The sequence below is a fragment of the Hyaena hyaena genome, unplaced genomic scaffold (genome assembly GCF_003009895.1).
Source record: "Hyaena hyaena isolate Hyena2069 unplaced genomic scaffold, ASM300989v1 scaffold_713, whole genome shotgun sequence".
NCBI classification, from domain to species: Eukaryota; Metazoa; Chordata; class Mammalia; order Carnivora; family Hyaenidae; genus Hyaena; species Hyaena hyaena.
This window is the reverse complement of record NW_024081334.1, coordinates 474458-493331: the sequence shown is the minus strand read 5'-3', so window position 1 is coordinate 493331 and position 18874 is coordinate 474458. Positions and strand designations below refer to the sequence as shown.

The window sequence follows — 18874 nt, the reverse complement described above, 5'->3', positions numbered from 1 at the left end:
ACCACTCTCAACAACCCTTCTGTTAAATATAAACCCTACAGTCTGAAATGCAGCAGGGATGGTTCCACAGAGTCTGCTTTTTGCATTAAAAAATTCCTTCATTAAACTACTTCCCAGTGGAAAAGAAAAATCTATGTACTTTTTTAAAAACAAATTCCAGGAGCACATGGGTGGCTCAGTCCGCTAGGCATCTGACTCTTGATTTCGGCTCAGGTCATGATCTCATGGTTCTCCTGGGTTTGAGCCCGGCATCTGACCCCACGCTGACAGTGCGCAGAGTCTGCTTGGGATTCTCTCCCTCTCTCTCTGCTCCCCCCTCCCCCCGGCCCCCACAAGCGCATGCGTGTGCTCTCTTTCAGAATAAAAAAATAATAAACTCAGAAAAATAATAATAATGAATCTATGCAAAGAATCATCTTGGGATCTCAGCCCCAACAATGTGAATCATTAATACTAATTTCAGCCAAGAAGATTTTTGTGAAGGAAAAGCTAACTGGAGTGGCAAAGTAGACTTGGAGGGAGTCTTGGGCTAACAGGAGTAAGAAACAATGACATTTCGATATTAACCCTTTTTTGCTTTCTTTTCCCACCTGTACAAATTATTCTAAAATCCACCTTTTTCTTTTCCTCCTAAAGAGATAAAGGGAAAAATAAAATCCTATCTGAAAAATAATGTTTGCCACAGAGGAAGCTGCCTTGATTCTCTGACAGACACAAAAATAGCATTATGAGTCCCTACAAATGGGGCTTACTGTCTCAGTGACTTCCTAAGGTCAAAAGCAGAACTAGAGTCAAGTACAAGTCCCCAAAAACACTTGATTCACAAGGCTGGGGTGCCATGCACGGACTCTGGCCCTTTTTTAGCCTTCTCTGTAAACCACAGCAGAATTCAGAGTGCTGCAAAACTTTCTGAGATACAGATACTTCTGGAAGATAATGCTAGAACCAGTGTCGCCTATATTTGGAGGGATCCTCCTGCCTTAAAAGGCTTGGCAAAATCTACTTACTCTCATGTCAGCAAAAGGTGCCCTGCCTGCTATGCAGGCTCAGCCATGGCTGGACGGTCAGGAAACCCGCCCCCATTTCTCTTTCCTAATCCCCTTTCATGTACGGCCATACCACCCTGAACGCGCCCAATCTCATCTGATCTCGGAAGCTAAGCAGGGTCGGGCCTGGTTAGTACTTGGATGGGAGACCTAATCCCCTTCCTCTGTTTGTTACAGCAAGACAAGGTGCTACAGGTGATCACCCTTAGCAACTTACTGTGTTTGTCCTGGAATCCTGGAGTGTAAATTTCCAGGCCCTGGAAAAAAGAAAAAGGGATGCTTTACTTTAGGCAATCCAACATCTACCTCAAGGATTCTCAAACCTGTGTCAGCATCAAAATTTTTGAAAAAGCTTGTTTCAAGAAAAGGGCTTCAGTCCAAGACCCACTCAATCAAATCATTTGATACGCACAATACAAAATATGTAAAAAATATGCATCTGTGGTACCTATACTACATAATATTTAAGCATAATATTACTATACAGTGTTTGCTTTACTCTTTAGGAAGTATAAAACAATGCACCCAGTTTAACTATCAACTTGCTTTGCCAGTTAATGTCACACACACAGATCTACTGCATTTTTTTAAATGGACACATAATGTTCCATGATAAGAGATTTAGATTATCAGCAATTTTTTGTGATTAAAAACAGTCCTAGTATTTTTTTGCCAGCTTGAGAAACTGATATATAACATGTAAGTTTATGGTATGCAATGTGATAATTTGATGATATATATTGCAAAACGATTACCACAGTATGACTCATGGGTTCATCCCTCACATTATTACTTTTTTATTTTTTCTGATAATACTTAAATCTACTCTCTTAACTTGTTCAAGCAGATAATAAAGTACTTGCTAATTATTTTTTTTAATGTTTTTATTTTTGAGAGAGAGAGCCAGGGTGAGGAGAGGAGAGTCAGAGAGAGAGGGAGACACAGAATCCGAAGCAGGCTCCAGGCTCTGAGCTGCCAGCACACAGCCCGACGCAGAGTTTGAACCCACGAATGGTGAGATCATGACCTGAGCCGAAGCCGGACACTCAACCAACTGAGACACCCAGGCGCCCCAAGTACTTGCTAATTATAATCACAACACTATATAACTGGATGCCCAGAACTTACTCATCATAAAGCTGGAAGTTTGTACACTCTGACCAATATCTCCCCATTTCCCCTGACCACCATTCATTCTACTATCTTTTTCTAGGAATTTGGCTTTTTTAGATTCTACAAGTGAGAGATACATAGAATAATAATTGTCTTTCTCTGTGTGACTTATTTCACTTAGCACAATGCCTTCAAGGTCCCTCCATGTTGTTCCAAGAGGCAGGATTTTTTTTTCCTTAATAGAATAATACTCAGTGTGTGTGTGTGTGTGTCACACTTTTCTGATCTATTCATCCATCAACAACTGCTTAGGTTGTTTCATGTCTTAGGTACTATGAATACGGTTACAGTGAACTCGAGGGTGCATAAATCTCTTTAAGATAACGACTTCACTTCCTTCAATATATACCGAGAATGGACTTGGTGGATCATATGACAGTTCTACTTTTAGAGGAACCTCCATAATGTATCCACAGTGGCTTACACGTAACAATTTACATTCCTGCCAACAACGCACAGAACTCCCTTATCTCTACATCCTCATAACATTTACTTTTTTGTCTTTTTGACAACAGCCATTCTGAAAGATGTGAGGTAATCTCATTATGATTTTGTTTTGCCTTTCTCTGGTGATTAGTCACATTGAGCATCCTTTCCCATACTGATGGCCATATGCATATCTTTGGGAAAGTATTCAAGTCCTTTGCCCATTTTTAAATAAGATTGTGGTTTTTTGCTATGAAGTTGTACAAATTCTTATATATTTTTAATACTAAGCCCTTATCATGTGGATGGTCTACAAATAATTTCTCCCATTCCATAGGATGCCTTTCATTTTTCTGATGGTTTCTTTTGCTGCCCAGAAGCTTTATAATTTGGGGCACCTGGGGGGCTCAGTTGGTTAAGCATCTGACTCTTGATTTGGGCTCAGGCCATGCTCTCACAGTTTATGGGATCAGGCCCCAAGTCGGGCTCTACGATGACAGTGTGGAGCCTGCTTGGGATTCTCTCTCTCTCTCTCTCTCTCAAAATAAATAAACGAACTTAAAGAAATTTAAAAACCAAATAAAATAAATATTTTTTAAAAAGAAGTTTTATTGTTTGACATAGTCCTGTATGTCTGCTTTTGCCTTTGCCACTTGCACTTTTGGGGTCATATTCAAAAAACCACTGCCAAGACTGATGTTAAAGAGCTTTTTCTTGATACTGGACCATTTTTCTACACCATACACAAAAATAAACTTAAAGTGGGTTAAGGACCTAAATGTGAGAACTGAAACTATAAAAATTCTAGAACAGAACACAGGCAGTAATTTCTCTGACACTGGCCAAGGCGATTTCTTTCTTGACAGGACTCAAGGCAAGGGAAACAAAAGCAAAAATTAACTACTGAGATGTCATTCAAATAAAAAGCTTCCCCACAGCAAAGGAAGCAACCAACAAAACTAAAAGATACCTACTGAATGAGAGAAGATATTTGCAAATGGTATACCCAATGAAGGGTTAGTATACAAAACCTATGAAGAATTTGGCAAACTCAACACCTAAAAAGAACAGTACAATTAAACAATGGGCAGAAGAGGGGCAGTTAGGCGTCTGACTTCAGCTCAAGTCATGATCTCAGTCCATGGATTCGAGCCCTGCATCAGGATCTGTGCTGACAGCTCAGAGCCTGGAGCCTGCTTCAGGTTCTGTGTCTCCCTCTCTCTCTTGTCCCTCCCCCGCTTACACTCTGTCTCTCTCTCAAAAATGAATAAACGTTAAAAAAGTTTTTTTAAATGGGCAGAAGACATGAACAGACATTTCTCCAAAGACATCCAGGTGGCCAAAACACACATGAAAAGATGCTCAACATCACTCATCATCAGGGAAATGCAAATCAAAACCACAATGAGGTATCACATCACACCTGTCAGAATGGCTAAAATCAACAACACAAGAAACAATAAGTATTGGCAAAGATGTGGAGAAGGAACCCTTGTAGGTGAGAAGGCAAACTAATGCAGCCACTGTAGAGAACAGTATGGAAGTTCCTCAAAAAATTCAAAACGGAGGGGCACCAGGGTGGCTCAGTCGACTGAGCATTTAACTCTTGATTTTCGGCTCAGGTCATGATCTCACAGTTCATGAGTTTGAGCCTCACATTGGGCTCTCTGCTGTAAGCAAAGAGTTCACTTCTGATTCTCTGTCCCACTCTCTTTCTGCCCCTCCACCACTCACACTCTCTAAAAATAAACAATTTTTTTAATTCTTAAAAAAAAAAATCAAAATGGAACTACCTTATATTCCCGTAATCACACTATTGAGTAATATACCCCAAGAATATGAAAAGATACATGTACCCTTATGTTTACTGCAGCATTATTTACAGCAGCCAAACAGCCCAAGTGTCTATCAATAAATGGATAAAGAACATGTGGTGTATGTGTGTGTGTGTGTATTTAACGTTAATGAGAGTATAATGTTAAGCAAAATAAGCCAGTGAGAGAAAGACAAGTACCATATTATTTTACTCATGTGTGGAATCTCAGAAGCAGAAGGCAGAGACTGGACTGACGCAGCGGCAAGCTAAGGAATGCTAAGAATTACCAGCCACAGCCCAAACTAGAAGGGACAAGAAGAGTTCTACTGAGGAGTCTGAGGCAGCATGGCTCTGCTAACATGCTGAGCTCAGATTCTCAGGTTCCAGAGCTGTGAGGGAATACGTTTCTTGTTTTAAGAAACAGTTCATGGCTGCCACAGCAAACTAACATTCTCCTATTCTTTACTTCTTTACCATTCTCATTTCAAGTATGTTTTTTGTTAATAGACTATACAGACTCTGTATTCTTTACTCAATCTCAGATCTTACTCTTTTTATGGGGAATTTAACCAATTCACATTTATTGAGATCATAAACATCACTGGTTTAATTACTGCTAATTCCAGGTATTTTTTCCACTACGTTCTTTTAGAACATTCCATGTGACACCTCAGCGAACAGTAGAGCACTGCAGCTAAGAACAACAGCCTCTGGAGATGAAGGTTCAAATCCTGAGTCTAGTCCACTAGCTCTAAAATCTTGGGAAGTGTGGTGAGCAGAATCATGTCCACATCCTAATCCCCAAAAACCTGTGAATGTTACTTCACAGGGCAAAGGACTCTATAGGCATAATTAAAGTGAAGGACATTGTGATGGGGAGATGACCCTGGATCATCCGGTTGGCCCAAACTATTCATTCAGTCCTTAAAAGCATATAACCTTCCCCAGCTGCAAAGTACCAAAGAGAAGAGCACAAGAGAGGGGCTCAGCCCAGAAGCTAAGAAACCAGGAAGCCTCTAGAAGCTGGAAAAGGCAAGGAAAGAGATCGCCCCCTAGAGCCTCTGGAAGGGATCACAGCCCTACCAACACTGGCTGGACTCTTGACCTCTAGAAACGTAATCATAAATCTATACTGTTTGAAGCCACTAACCTCAGGATAATTTACTATAGGAGCATTAAAAAAAGTGATACAGGAAATTCATTAACCTCACTAACCCTCTTTCTCTTTTTAATTTTTTTAAAGTTTCTTTCTTTATTTTGAAAGAGAGCACATGCATATAAGTGGAGGAGGGGCAGAGAAAGGTAGAGAGAGAATCCGAGGCAAGCTCCATACTGTCAGTGCAGAGCCCAATGTGGGGCTATAAATAAGAGTGTAAAAACGCAGCTACAGACAGGACTTAAAATAAACTCCAGAGTTTAGCGTGGAATAAATGTTTATATTGAAGATGAACATATAATGTGAAATGTAGAGCAGACACTTAACAAACTGCTCTGAATTATATGAAAACGTCACCTACATATGAATGTTTTAATATGAATATTACAGTAATCTGTTAGCGAACTCCCACAATGTCCAGCATTACCTCACGGGAGTGATACAGAGGGGCCAGAAAAAAAAATTCTTCACCCCAAATCTCATATCCCTTCTTCAGAGAAGGCAGATGGAACAAGAATCATCAAAGGAAGAAAAAGACTACATAATACAGATGTCGGCACTTTTTAAAAAGACATTTACATAAAAAGAACAAGATTTAAGAACCCATTCAATTATGCCCATTACTCAATGTGCATCTACAGATGAAAACAGAGTGCAAAATGACTACATGCTAATACCTCCTGTCATTCCCACTATAATGGGATCTCCCCTGAACAGCTCTGGAGAGGCAGAAACTAGGCAGAGTTATTGGAGATGGAAGAAGGCCTGTTACATTTCTTTCATACATCCTATTAGTCACTTATTCTGATGCCTGAAGGAAAACTCCATTCTCATGCTTTTACCTCCCAGGTAACTAGAAATAAAACACAACCCTTTTTAAATTAATAACATTAAAAAACCCCAAACTTACAAACAATCATCTGTACTTTCTGCACAAAGACTGATAGTTTTCCCATCTCGGCAAACAATCTGCAGCATACAGTCTTTTGGCTTCCCATCTGGAGGCTGAATATCTATAAAAAATAAGTAGAATAAAGAAATATTTATATAAGTTTTTAAGGATTTATTCTTACATAACAGCTCAGATAAGCAAAAGACCAGTACTTAAGAACATTCCAATTATAAAACATCTTTGTCCTGCTCCACAGAATCAAGCACATGAGTCACAACTCTGTTCCAATCAAACTTAGGTCTCTTCTAAAAGGCAATCCACATACGGAGATATATAGAAGAGCCCAGATATTACAAAAATAAACCCCACAAAATGAAAAGTGTTACGAAGCATCAGGTAACAGAAGACTTACTGCTTTTGTTCACAGAAAACACTAAACCGGATCACTGCTTTAAAAGTGAAAATCAGGGGCGCCTGGGTGGCTCAGTTGGTTAAGCGTCTGACTTCAGCTCATGTCATGATCTCATGGTTCATGGGTTTGAGCCCTGCATCAGGCTCTGTGCTGACAGCTAGCTCAGAGCCTGGAGCCTGTCTTCAGATTCTGTGTCTCCCCCTCTCTCTGACCCTCCCCTGCTCATGCTGTCTCTCTCTCAGAAATAAATAAAACAAAAAAAAATTGTTTTTAATAAGTAAATAAATAAAAGTGAAAAATCTTATTTTTAAAGTATCACTGTGTACAAAGAAATAAGGTCTATGATATTTGAGCTTGGTTTAGGTACAGATTTCAACAGCTGGCCCATGGACATGACTGTTTCACAACCTAACATCAAAAGGTCTTATGTAAGAGCAAGAGGTTTCAAACATCACTGTTCACTAGCACAGACTCTTTATTCCAAACAGAAACAGAGCTAATTAACAGGGAAGTCTATATATGTCATTAATTAGAAATAGAGGGGCACCTGGGTGGCTTAGTCAGTTAAAGCATCCAACTCTTGGTTTCAGCTCTGGTCATGATCTCATGGTTTGTGAGTTCAAGCCCCACATGAGGCTCTGTGCTGACAGTGTGGAGCCTGCTTGGGATTCTCTGCCTCCCTCTCTTTCTATTCCTTCTCCACTTGTGCTGTCTCTCTAAAAATTAAAAATCTAAGTCTATACTTATTAAAAATCTATTCCTTTAAAATGAATATAAGGGATAACTCCAAGAAACCAAGCTATCATGGATTTTTAAGTAACTGATGACTGATCAATAAGATTCCCGTTTCTGAGTCACAAAATCTATACTGCCTAGCATGGTTCCATCCTTTCTGGGGATCCCAGAACTCTGGCTGTTTCCACCACCTTCTCCATGAGACAGCAAGGAATGTGAACTGCTGGGTTTAATTCAGATGAGGAAATTCAATCTGCCCCAATCATATGATTCACAATCCAACAATCTAGGTACCCACGGTGGTTACCTCCCAGGTGAAACCCTTCTTTGGTCTACTAATGAAAGCAAAATGAGAAGAAAAAGGATTCAACTCCCACCAAGAATGGTGAAAGGTAGAGGACAGAAGCTGCCACAACAGACTCACTTACCCCGACACTCGTGCCCCATGCGGATGTTGATGCAGTCCACTGGCATGTGGACCTTATCCTCAACACTCTGCCGAGTCTGGTCATCATAATAGATCAGGTGACCATCTGACCACAGGTCAAACCAATTCTTCTTCCAACGCTTCAAAATAGTACCTGAAAAAAATGAGATTTGCTTTGAGCTGAAAAGTTGCAAGGACTTTATCCTCTAACTCACAGGTAACAGAAACAAAGGAAACTTTCCTCTGGTCCCATAAGTAACCTGCATACAAATGCCCAGAACACTACATCAAAAGAGAGACGAAAGTGGACTCCAATGGCACAAACACCCATACTGTACCAGGACTACATGCAGCTTACGCTAAAGATACTAAGAATGCTGCTAACTTAATAGACCTAAATTTTCAAAAAAAAAAAAAAAAAAAGTTCAATAAAACCTTGATTTTGGTAAGAAGCATTGGTGAAAATATAGAGAAAAAGGAACCCTCGTATGCTGTTGGTGGGAATGCATATTGGCACAGTCACTACGGAAAAAGGTATTGAGGTTCCCCCCAAAACTAAAAGACAGTATACTCCAATAATTCTACTAGGTATTTACCCAAACAAAACAAAACAAAGACACTCATTCAAAAAGATACACACACCTCTATGTTTACCACAGAATTATTCACAACAGCCAAGACATGGAAGCAATGTAAGTTGTGAAGTGTCCGTCAACAGACAGATAAGGAAGATGTGATGTTTATATACACAGTCATAAATATTACCATCATAAAAAAAGAGACTGCACCATTCGCAATGACGTGGATGGACCTATAAGGTATTATGTTAAGTGAAATAAATCAGACTGAGAAAGACAAATACCATATGATTCCACTCATATGGTATACATATATACACATACACACATATATACATTATCAAATGTGCCAGTCAGTGGAATAAAAAGCACAGCACAAGAAGGAGAGTCAGTGACACTATAATAGTGACGTATGGGGACAGATGTGAGCACAGCATAGCATGACAGAGTTATATACCTGAAACTAATTGTGTCAACTGTATTTAAAAAAAGTTTCTGGCGGTACCTGAGTGCCTCAGTCAGGTAAGCATCTAACTAGCTCAGGTCATGATCTCATGGTCCATGAGTTCAAGCCCCATATCAGGCTCTGTGCTGACAGCTCAGAGCCTAGAGCCTGCTTCAGATTGTTTCTCCCTCTCTCTTTGCCCCTCCCCCACTTGTGCCTCTTTCTTTTTCTCTCAAAAGTAAATAAACATTAAAAAAATTTTTTTTGTGGGGTGTCTGGGTGGCTGTCGGTTAAGCGTCTGACTTTGGCTCAGGTCATGATCTCACAGTTCATGGGTTCGAGCCCTGCATCGGGCTCTGTGCTGACAGCTAGCTCAGAGCCTGGAGCCTGTTTCAGATTCTGTGTCTCCCTCTCTCTCTGACCCTCCCCTGCTCATGCTGTCTCTCTCTCTCTCTCTCAGAAATAAATAAAACATTTAAAAATTGTTTTAATAAAATAACAGAATCCTTCCTTTTGACTAATGAAACACCTAATATTTAATTTTTCATGTAGTATATCTGAACTTTCCACTATTTAACTTTGCTAGCCTTATCAGAAAACACTGGACTGTGAAGTCTCAGATAATAAGTACAGATAATAATGCCTTCCACTTTGGGAAAAATGTTTTTTTCTTTTTCTCCAAGGGCTTTCACATATACTCCTCTCTAACACTCACCTTCCCTTAAAGTCCATGGGTGTGGGAGGGTTGCTCAGACACCGGGTGCACCCACCCAGGACACTGACCCCCATCCTCTGTGCTTCTGTCTCCACTACCTCACACGTCCCCATCAGCTTAAGGAATTCATCCTGTCATTTGTAATCTTGGGCTAGGCACTCAACTTCATAAAACTCAAGTACCCATGTCAGCCAGAAGGGAAAACTAAAAGGCCAACTCACTCCTATCCCTTCCTCACTCTCTTCCTCCATTCCTGGCCATCATGCACAAATCCCATTCTGTGTGCCTCTCCTTATGCTCCCATGGCCACCACCAGTGTTAAGCAAATAGGCAACACGTCTGCCTTCCAAACTTTCCACCGTCAGGCACCCTCCTTGCTGAGAGGGGCATCCACAGCACTGGCCCAAACTGATAACTAGTGACATCAGCATCCGACTGGCAGCCCCTGAGCTATACAGAAACTACCAGAGAAAGCCACCCAAACAAGATAGGTGGAATCACTAGATGAGAGAGTTCTACCCAAATATTTTACCCGCCACCAAAGCCCGGACTGCAGATTCCCAAATTCAGCTGTCCTCCAGAGCCCTAATGTCCTAAGGGTCTGTGTGGCAACAGCAAGAAAGAGATTCCGGAAGACCACTTAGCAAACATGTAACCATTCTCTGTTACACAGTGGATATAATGCATTTCACTTCATTTTATTTTATTGTGATAGTTCTGCTTTTGCAAAGAAGGAAAATCAACCCACACATTAGCAGATAGGGAAATGTAGTAATCTTCTGAATATACAGATTTTGAGACTGCCATGGACCAGGACACTGGAAAAGTCTGTACAACTTATTTAAAAGCCCTCTATTTTGTGTACATCATCATGCTAGGCATTGATGGAGTGGGAGCAGGGAGCAAAACCCAACTGTCAAAATGGTCCCTTTTCACTTATACTGACAGAACATTTACACTGAGTCATGGTGGAGACAGTCTGCCCTCAGTCAGGGGCGCAGTAAAGCCTAAGGAGAAAACCAGAGGCAGGTTTTCTGCAGAAAACCAGGACATCCAAAGGGCCAGGGAAGGAAGACACATATATCCTCAAGGTCTGAGCACGGTTCTCTACATCCCCTGACAATTTAGGGAAGGACAGGATCACAGAATCCAAGACAAGAAAACTTACACAAAGACTGGGGCTAGGCTCCAATATGCCAGAACTTTCTTTTTAAAGCCAACATTGTAATGGCTTGATCTATTCTTAGAATACAGGATGGCCAGAGACCTTGAGGGACACCTGGTTCAGCTCCAGGTCTGGGAATGCAGAACTAGTGACAGGACAAATAAGCTGAACTTCTCTCCTGGTAGAAAGTGTGTCAGTGTTGAAATGATAACACTCCTGCATCTGAATACAGGTTTGCTACCCTGTTAGTGTTACCAAATATCACTGAAATTCAATTTCTTCTGTAGAAGAGCTGCTGGGGTAATTACATATAATATATGTAAAACCTTTATAAAGAGTCACAAACCAGCTTCACAAATAATGATTTTTATAAACTATCTAAGGTATGCAGTCCATTCTTCACAGTCTCCATTTTAGGTGTCCCCCACATAGAAATTTGCATCTGAACAATCAAAAGTGTAAACCACAGCTCAGTATTTTTGCTAGAGTACTAAATGATGTACTAGTCATTTTTCCCTTAACTCTGCTCTTTCTAGAAGAACAGGAGAATAATCTGTTAACTCTTTCCTTAATAAACAGAGACAGTTCTTCCTGCTCCAGAACATACCATGAATCCTACTTCTGGAGGCAGTCTCAGAAATAAACATTATATGAAAGATCATCACACACACATATGGGTCTAAGAATGTGAATTCAACTCCATAAAGAATTGAGTCTCTTCTGCAGAGTCCTTTTGGAAATCCAAAATATTTGCTCTAAATAAACTCATTCCCTCAGGTCTAATCTTCTTCCCTACAATTAAAGTCTCCAGTATTTCAGAATCCTAGCCACTGTTCAATCCCCAGATAAGACAGGTATTTCCCACAAAAAGAGTAGTACCCCCATGCTAACATATCAGCTCAGCTTGGTTAGATTCAAGCAGGGCCTCAGGTCAGCCATGAATACACCATGCTAGTAAGAAAAGGAGAAAACAGCAGAGATTACCACAATTCTCTGGTTTCTGTCAAGGCAGCAACCAAGAAAGAACTGTGTGAGCAGAAACACAGTTCACAGAGCTCTAAAATTTCCAAGAGGACATCCAGAGCAACATTAATATGACTTCACTATTTGTTTGTTTTCTGTTTTTGAGAGAAAGAGAGAATAAGAGCGGTCAGACAGGGAGACACAGAATGTGAAGCAGGCTCCAGGTTCTGAGCTGTCAGCACAGAGCACAATACAGGGCTCAAACTCAGGAACTGTGAGATCATGACCTGAGCCAATCAGATGCTCAACGGCCTGAGCCACCCACGTGCCCCTAATTTGTTTTTAAATGCGATCTCTTTCAGCAACAGAAATAAACATGTACCTGAGGGCAACACTCAACCCAGACCAAGGGGCTCACATCCTGTACTTACTCTGTCGCAGCAACCATCCACTCTTCACAAACGCCATCTTTCCACCTATAAAAGAAACAGCGAGGTTCAAAAATTACACCCTGAAAAGAGAATGGCCCACATAACCTGTTTTTCGCTTACAACACTTTTGAGTACAAATGTGTGGGGTCTTTCCAACATTAATAACCAACTCTCCAAATCTCTGGACACCAACTGGATGTCTACTGATTCAACCCGATTCACCTCCGACCTGGAGTTAGCATCTGACCCCACAGGTTCAGGGCTCAGTTCTACAAGAGTGCTCCCACTTTAGACACAAGTCCTGAGCCTCCAGTATTTCTGACCTACAAACTGGGATGTCTTACAACCTCTCCTCAAATTTGATAATTTGCCAGAATGGTTCACAGAACTCAGGAAAGCATTGTACTTACCACTGCCTGTTCATTATAAAGGATAAAACTCAAGAAAAACAAGATGGTAGATTCTCTAGGCATACCACCCCCTCTCAGCACCTCTATGCAATCATTAACCCAGAAGCTCTTGGAATCCTGGCATTTAGGAGTTTTAAGGGAAGTTCCATTAGGTAGACATGACTGATTACATCACTGGCCACTGGTGACTGAACTTAATACCCAGCTTCTCCCCATCCCTGCAGGTCCAGGGATGGGACTGAAAGTTCTAAGCTGCTTCTTTTTTTTTAAGTTTATTTATTTTGAGAGAGAGAAAAAGAGTATGAAAGTAAGGGAGGGGCAGAGAGAGGGAGATAATCCCAAGCAGGCTCTGCACCATGAGATCATGACCTGAGCAGAAATCAAGAGTTGGATGCTTAACCGACTGAGTCACTCAAGTGCCCCTGGAAGTTCTAAGCTTGTGATTACAATCACAAGGGTGATCCTCAGCAACCAGCCCCATCCTGGAAGTTACCTGGGGGCCCACCAAGGGTCACCTCATTAGCATAAACTTAGATATGGCACTTATGAAAGGCACTTACGAATCACAAGACACTCCTAGCGCCTCTATCTCAGGAAATTCTAAGGTTGTTTTTTTTAAGTTTATTTATTTTTGAGAGAGAGAGAGAGAGAGCGCATGCACAAGAAAGAAAGAGAGGGAAGCACAGAATCTGAAACAGGCTCTAGGATCTGAGCTTTCATTGCAGAGTCTGACACAGAGCTTGAACCCAAGACCTAAGCTGAAGTCAGATGCTTAACAGACTGAGCCACCCAGGAGCCCCAGGAAGTTCCAAGATTTTAGAAGTTCACGTATTTCTTATTATATCTCAAAATCACAGCCATCTGCTCTAACTCTCCATTCTCATCCCTTTCTATGTTAGCTGAGGAAGGGACCAAAGCCATTTTACCTAACTGGCCACCTAGCAATTACCTAATACCTACTCAGGGGGGCCAATATAACCCTTCCCCCCACCTTCCACTCTAGGGTTTAGCCTCAACATTCTTGCACACCTTACAAAACCTAATGGCCCTCAAGAGACATAAAGCAGCCCCAGGAACACTAAGAGTTAGTTCTGTCAAGGACCTGTGGCTTCTCCTAACATGCCCAGTGTCCTGGGGCTCTGGGGTCTGCTGCCTTAGCTTTAACATGGTGTGCCCTATCGACTTCATAGGGCCCAGTCAGATGTGAACTGGTGTAAACAGGCAGAGTGGCCTGATCAAAGCAAAACACCAGAAATCAAGAAGAGGTGTGATAAATTTAACTCCATAAAAATAAAAATCTGGATGACATTTAAAAAAAAGTCAAGAAGTTACAAGATTAAGAAAAAACACTTAGCGCCTGGGTGGCTCAGTTGGTTGTATCTGACTTTGGCTCAGGTCATGATCTCATGGTTCACGAGTTCGAGCTCCAAATTGGGCTCTCTGCCGCTCCCCCCCCGCCCCGTCCTATCTGTCTCCCTCACCCCCCTCTCTCTAAATAAACTTTAAAAAAGGAAAAAAGAAAAAAAACATTTAGAATTATATGGCAGCAACGAGCTACTTTCCTTTGCGTATAAAACTCATACATAACAAATGATAATCATCAGGCAATTCACAAAAAAACAAACAAATGGGCAATAAATTTGTAAGACATTCAATTTGTCTCTAAATTCAAGAGACAAAATTCAAAACACAAGTTAACAATATTACCTATCAGATGGGCACAAATGAAAAAAACCATTACATCCAGAAAGGAGTAAGCATGATGGCAGGAACAAAAAACATTGCAAACTTCTGGGAAGAAACTTTGACTGCTGGGAGCCGCATTGGCCTCTCTGGATGGCAGTCACAGCAAGGAAATGGCAATGTTTGCACAGTTCCTGCCATGAGAAATGAAAACTGGTATCTCCTTCTGCTACTACTGGCTAATGTTGGAAATGAGCCTGTGAGTATTGACCAGGCCTCACAATATTCCAAATCAGACCGATATTCCGCACACAGATACCTCATAAGAAAAAGCATATTCCTCCCTCTTCAAATGAGATTTTAGATGAAAGCACTTCGGATGATTATCAAAAGGTTCTTCCTATGGGCCTTGTAGATCCAAGACTTAGATAATAAAGGGGGTTAAGAACACAGGAGTTACAATTGAGTCTGGCCCCGAGACAAAGAGCCTAATTTAGAGTTAAGGAACAGATAAGGGCAGAACTTAAGTTAATACCTTTTCTACCTGGTGATGTATGGCAGTCCCTTCCCTAAGGCCTACTTTCCACAAACACCTGCCTTACACTGGTGGCTGGGATGAGAATAGGTAAGAGTAGCTAAAACAGAACCCAAAAACAGAGACTGACACATTTAGGGCCTCCATGGTGTTTATGCATTCAGTATCAAGTCAAAAAGGTTCTCACAAAGAACTTATTTACCAGCTCAAAAACATTCGTCCTCTTGTGAGCCAGACAAAATGACTCCTAGCCCATCTATACACATAACCTATGTCCTAATGCTAGCGTTATTAACTTAAAACAAATATGTATGTCATCCTGTTTTTCAATAAGAGCATCCTGTTATTTCCTTAGTTGTAAGGTTTACTCAACCTCACTATGATTGGAGTAATTCTGCAAGAATAATTCTGAAAAACCTGTTCTTGTACACTTTTCAAAGTATCTTATTACAAAGAGCTTTCCATTGTAAAAATTCCTTTTTCTGATCTCATGTTGTCTTTGGGCCCTTAAATAAAGACACCAAAAAACTACAGGACAGAGATGCCTGCCTGGTGATCAGAAAGAATCTCGGAGCTCTCTCACTCTCTCTCTTGCCAACACCATCCATCCTTCAGGGACCCCTGGACCTGCTGGAGGCAGCCTCTGGCATTTGACAACAGCTATCAAAAAATGTTCATAAACTCTGACCCAGCGATTTCACCATTACTAGGATTATATCTCATTGATACATGTGCAGAGGTTCACCAACACATCTGTTTATATGTGGTAATATTGCTTATACTGCAAACACTAGCTCCAATCAAACTGCCCCACATCAGAAGACCACTCAAAGGGTACCTGCCCTCCAGACATGTGACAGATCATTACACAGATTTCTTTTCTAATTTTCTTTAATGTTTAATGTTTCTAATTTTCTTTAATGTGAGACAGGGACAGAGCATGAGTGAGGGAGGAGCAGAGAGAGAGAGAAAGAGAGAGAGACAGAATCTGAAGCAGGTGCCAGGCTCTGAGCTGTCAGTACATAGCCCGACGTGGGGCCTGAACTCAACTGCAGATGTTTAAAAGGAGGTAGAACAGTATGTGCTGATACTTGCGTAATTATTTTGTGGAAGGAATCAAAGAAACTGTTAAGGACGTGTATCTGAAGAGAGGAGTGAGGCAAGGCTGCATATGCATCAGAAAAGTGACTAGTCAGTCCTTTTACACCTTATTGTAATATTTAAATTATTTAACAATCTGCATGCATTATATCCACCCTTTTTTTTTTTTTTTTTTAAGTAGGATCTACACCCAGCATGCAGCCCAATGCAGGGCTTGAACTAACTAACAAGATCAAAGGTGGGACTTTCAATCAACTGAACCACCCAATCACTTCTATCCTTTTTATTTAATCAACAGATTTTAGAGCCTGGTTGGCTCAGTTGGTAGAGTGTGCAACTCTTGATCTCGGGTCATGAGTTTCAGCCTCATACTGGGCATTAAGATAACTTAAAAAACTTTTTTTAATTAAAAAAAAAGATTTTATTTGGAGGCTGAGATTATGGGCCACTTTGGTTTTCTACTTTAGCATTTTTAGGTATTCTCTTTAAGGGTTATTAGCAAAACAGAGCAAAAGCCTAAGTGGGCACCTGAAAAGAACAAAGTAGTCTCCCTACCTTTAATTTTTCCAACATCTAAGTATGGCTAAATTCTCCCCTCTCCTAACCTTTGCAAAAAGAGCCCCACAAGCTTGGTTCATCCTATACTTCAGCATCTCCAAAATCTCCTACTGTAAAGGTTCTTTAATGTCCTTGCAATTATTGCCAACTCATGCTGTCCTCACCAAGAGAGAAGTTTTTCATTTTTCCCCATCCCACCCCCACCCCCCCACATATTCAGATGCTCATACAGTCCCAGGTGAACGAGAATCAGAAAGGCAATGTCTCCGCTTTCCCCCCAGTGGATGTGCAGGTGCCTGCTGCTCACTGCTGACTAGAGGGGACTAGCCTGAGGGCAGCTGACTGTGGTGCTAACTCTACTGAGTCACTGACAGGGAAACCACTCTAATCCTAAGGCTGTTAAGCAAAATGAAAATTTATTATTTAAACTGGGTTGAACTGGTTTCCTAAAACTTGGAGCCTAAAACAATCATTTACTTCCAAACCATCATATTTTCATCCAACACATATTCTGAGTGTTAATATGTTCCCAGACATAACACTAAGGACACAGCAGTGACCAAGCCAAGTCGCTGTTTTCATGTAGCTTATACCACAGCACAAGCAACAGGTCAAACTTATAAATTAAAAAAAATGGGTGATGCAATGTTATAGACAGCATTACATCTCAAACAGCTGTGTTATTACCCAAGAACATCAAACCGTATTCATTCATGTCAAATCCTGGGTAATTACAAGAAAAGTGTCCTACCATCAGAACATAATTCTCAGTGTGTATTTCACGTGAAAAAGAAAATACCTGGGAATAGGCCAAAAATTACTGACAGGTATTGGCAGCTACCAAGTCACAATATGATTATTATAAAACCTGGAAAGTTTTTATACAAACTGGAAAGTTGTCCTACAAGTTTGATGGTACTTCATCAGCTAGTGATTGTGTAAAAATGTGGAGCAATAGAAAGATGTTTCCTGGGGGGCGCCTGGGTGGCTTAGTCGGTTAAGCGTCCGACTTTCGCTTAGGTCATGATCTCACGGTTCGTGGGTTCGAGCCGCGCGTCGGGCTCTGTGCTGACTGCCAGCTCAGAGCCTGGAGCCTGTTTCAGTCTGTGACTCCCTCTCTCTCTGACCCTCCCCTGCTCACGCTGTCTCTCTCTCTCTCCTAGAAATAAATAAAAAAACATTAAAAAAAAATAAAAAAAAAATCAATCTCCATTTACTCAAAGGTCTTTTAAGAAACTCAGTCCAATAATTTTACATACCTATAAAACTAACAACACCAGCACCCATGAAGATAAAGAGTCAAAAAGATGGTTCCAAATAAAACCTTAAAAACCTAGAGTTTTCTTTCCGATTATTTACCAACTGTATGGGTCAATATCTGAATCACTCATGCTCTCTTTGGTGTTTCCTTGGTGTGAGGCTCAGTTTTACTTTACAGGTATCTGGCACTCAAGGTATGTCAACAGCAGGAAACTGATCAGCTAACCTGGGAATCAGTTTCAGGCCATTTGAGTAAAAATTCAAAAGGAAAGAAAAACTTCTACACCAAAGGGACATCATAAACATACCTTTGGTTTGCCTAAGTAAATAATAATTTAAAACCAAAATAATTCAAAACCATTAGGGAAAGAGAAAACTAAATTATTATAACAAGGTCAAAAGAAACTTAACCTGGAACTAGCAACAGAAACTCATGACTTTTTGAAAAGGGTAATTCTTCTGTGGACTCAAGTAGCTTCTTATCTGGTATCATCCTGTCTATCTTTAGTCATTATGTGGAACAATCTCACATGCATCCCATGTCCAGATTTTTATCTCTGATATGGTCTTCTCTAAAAGGAATCAGTGCTCCTTGAAAATGAGCTGGTTACAATTTAGGGACAGGAAACCTCAAGATGTGCATACTGTCAAAAAGCAAAGATACTGGGCACTTGGGTAGCTCAGTCACTCATGATTTTGGCTCAGGTCATGATCCCAGAGTTGTGGGACGGAGCCCTGTATCAGAATCTGTGCATGGGGGCGCCTGGGTGGCTTAGTCGGTTAAGCGTCCGACTTTCGCTTGGGTCATGATCTCGCGGTTCGTGGGTTCGAGCCCCGCGTCGGGCTCTGTGCTGACTGCCAGCTCGGAGCCTGGAGCCTGTTTCAGTCTGTGACTCCCTCTCTCTCTGACCCTCCCCTGCTCACGCTGTCTCTCTCTCTCTCTCTCC

At 41.1% G+C, this 18874-nt stretch overlaps 1 protein-coding gene across 3 annotated transcripts in view; it reads right to left on the bottom strand.

Annotated features, from left to right (window-relative positions):
- The window catches only part of PLEKHB2 (pleckstrin homology domain containing B2), a 47454-nt gene that overhangs the window by 21780 nt on the left and 6800 nt on the right, over window positions 1-18874 (bottom strand). For 2 of the 3 annotated variants that reach the window (XM_039217643.1, XM_039217642.1), the window contains exons 2-5: window positions 12381-12425; window positions 8085-8237; window positions 6528-6630; window positions 1264-1303 (exon numbers count right to left, since the gene is read on the bottom strand). In XM_039217643.1, the coding sequence (XP_039073574.1) occupies window positions 1264-1303; window positions 6528-6630; window positions 8085-8237; window positions 12381-12417 (333 nt within the window). In that variant the 5' untranslated portion in view covers window positions 12418-12425. Of the gene's footprint in view, window positions 1-1263; window positions 1304-6527; window positions 6631-8084; window positions 8238-12380; window positions 12426-18874 lie in introns of those variants that run through there. The other variant, XM_039217644.1, reaches the window with a different exon arrangement.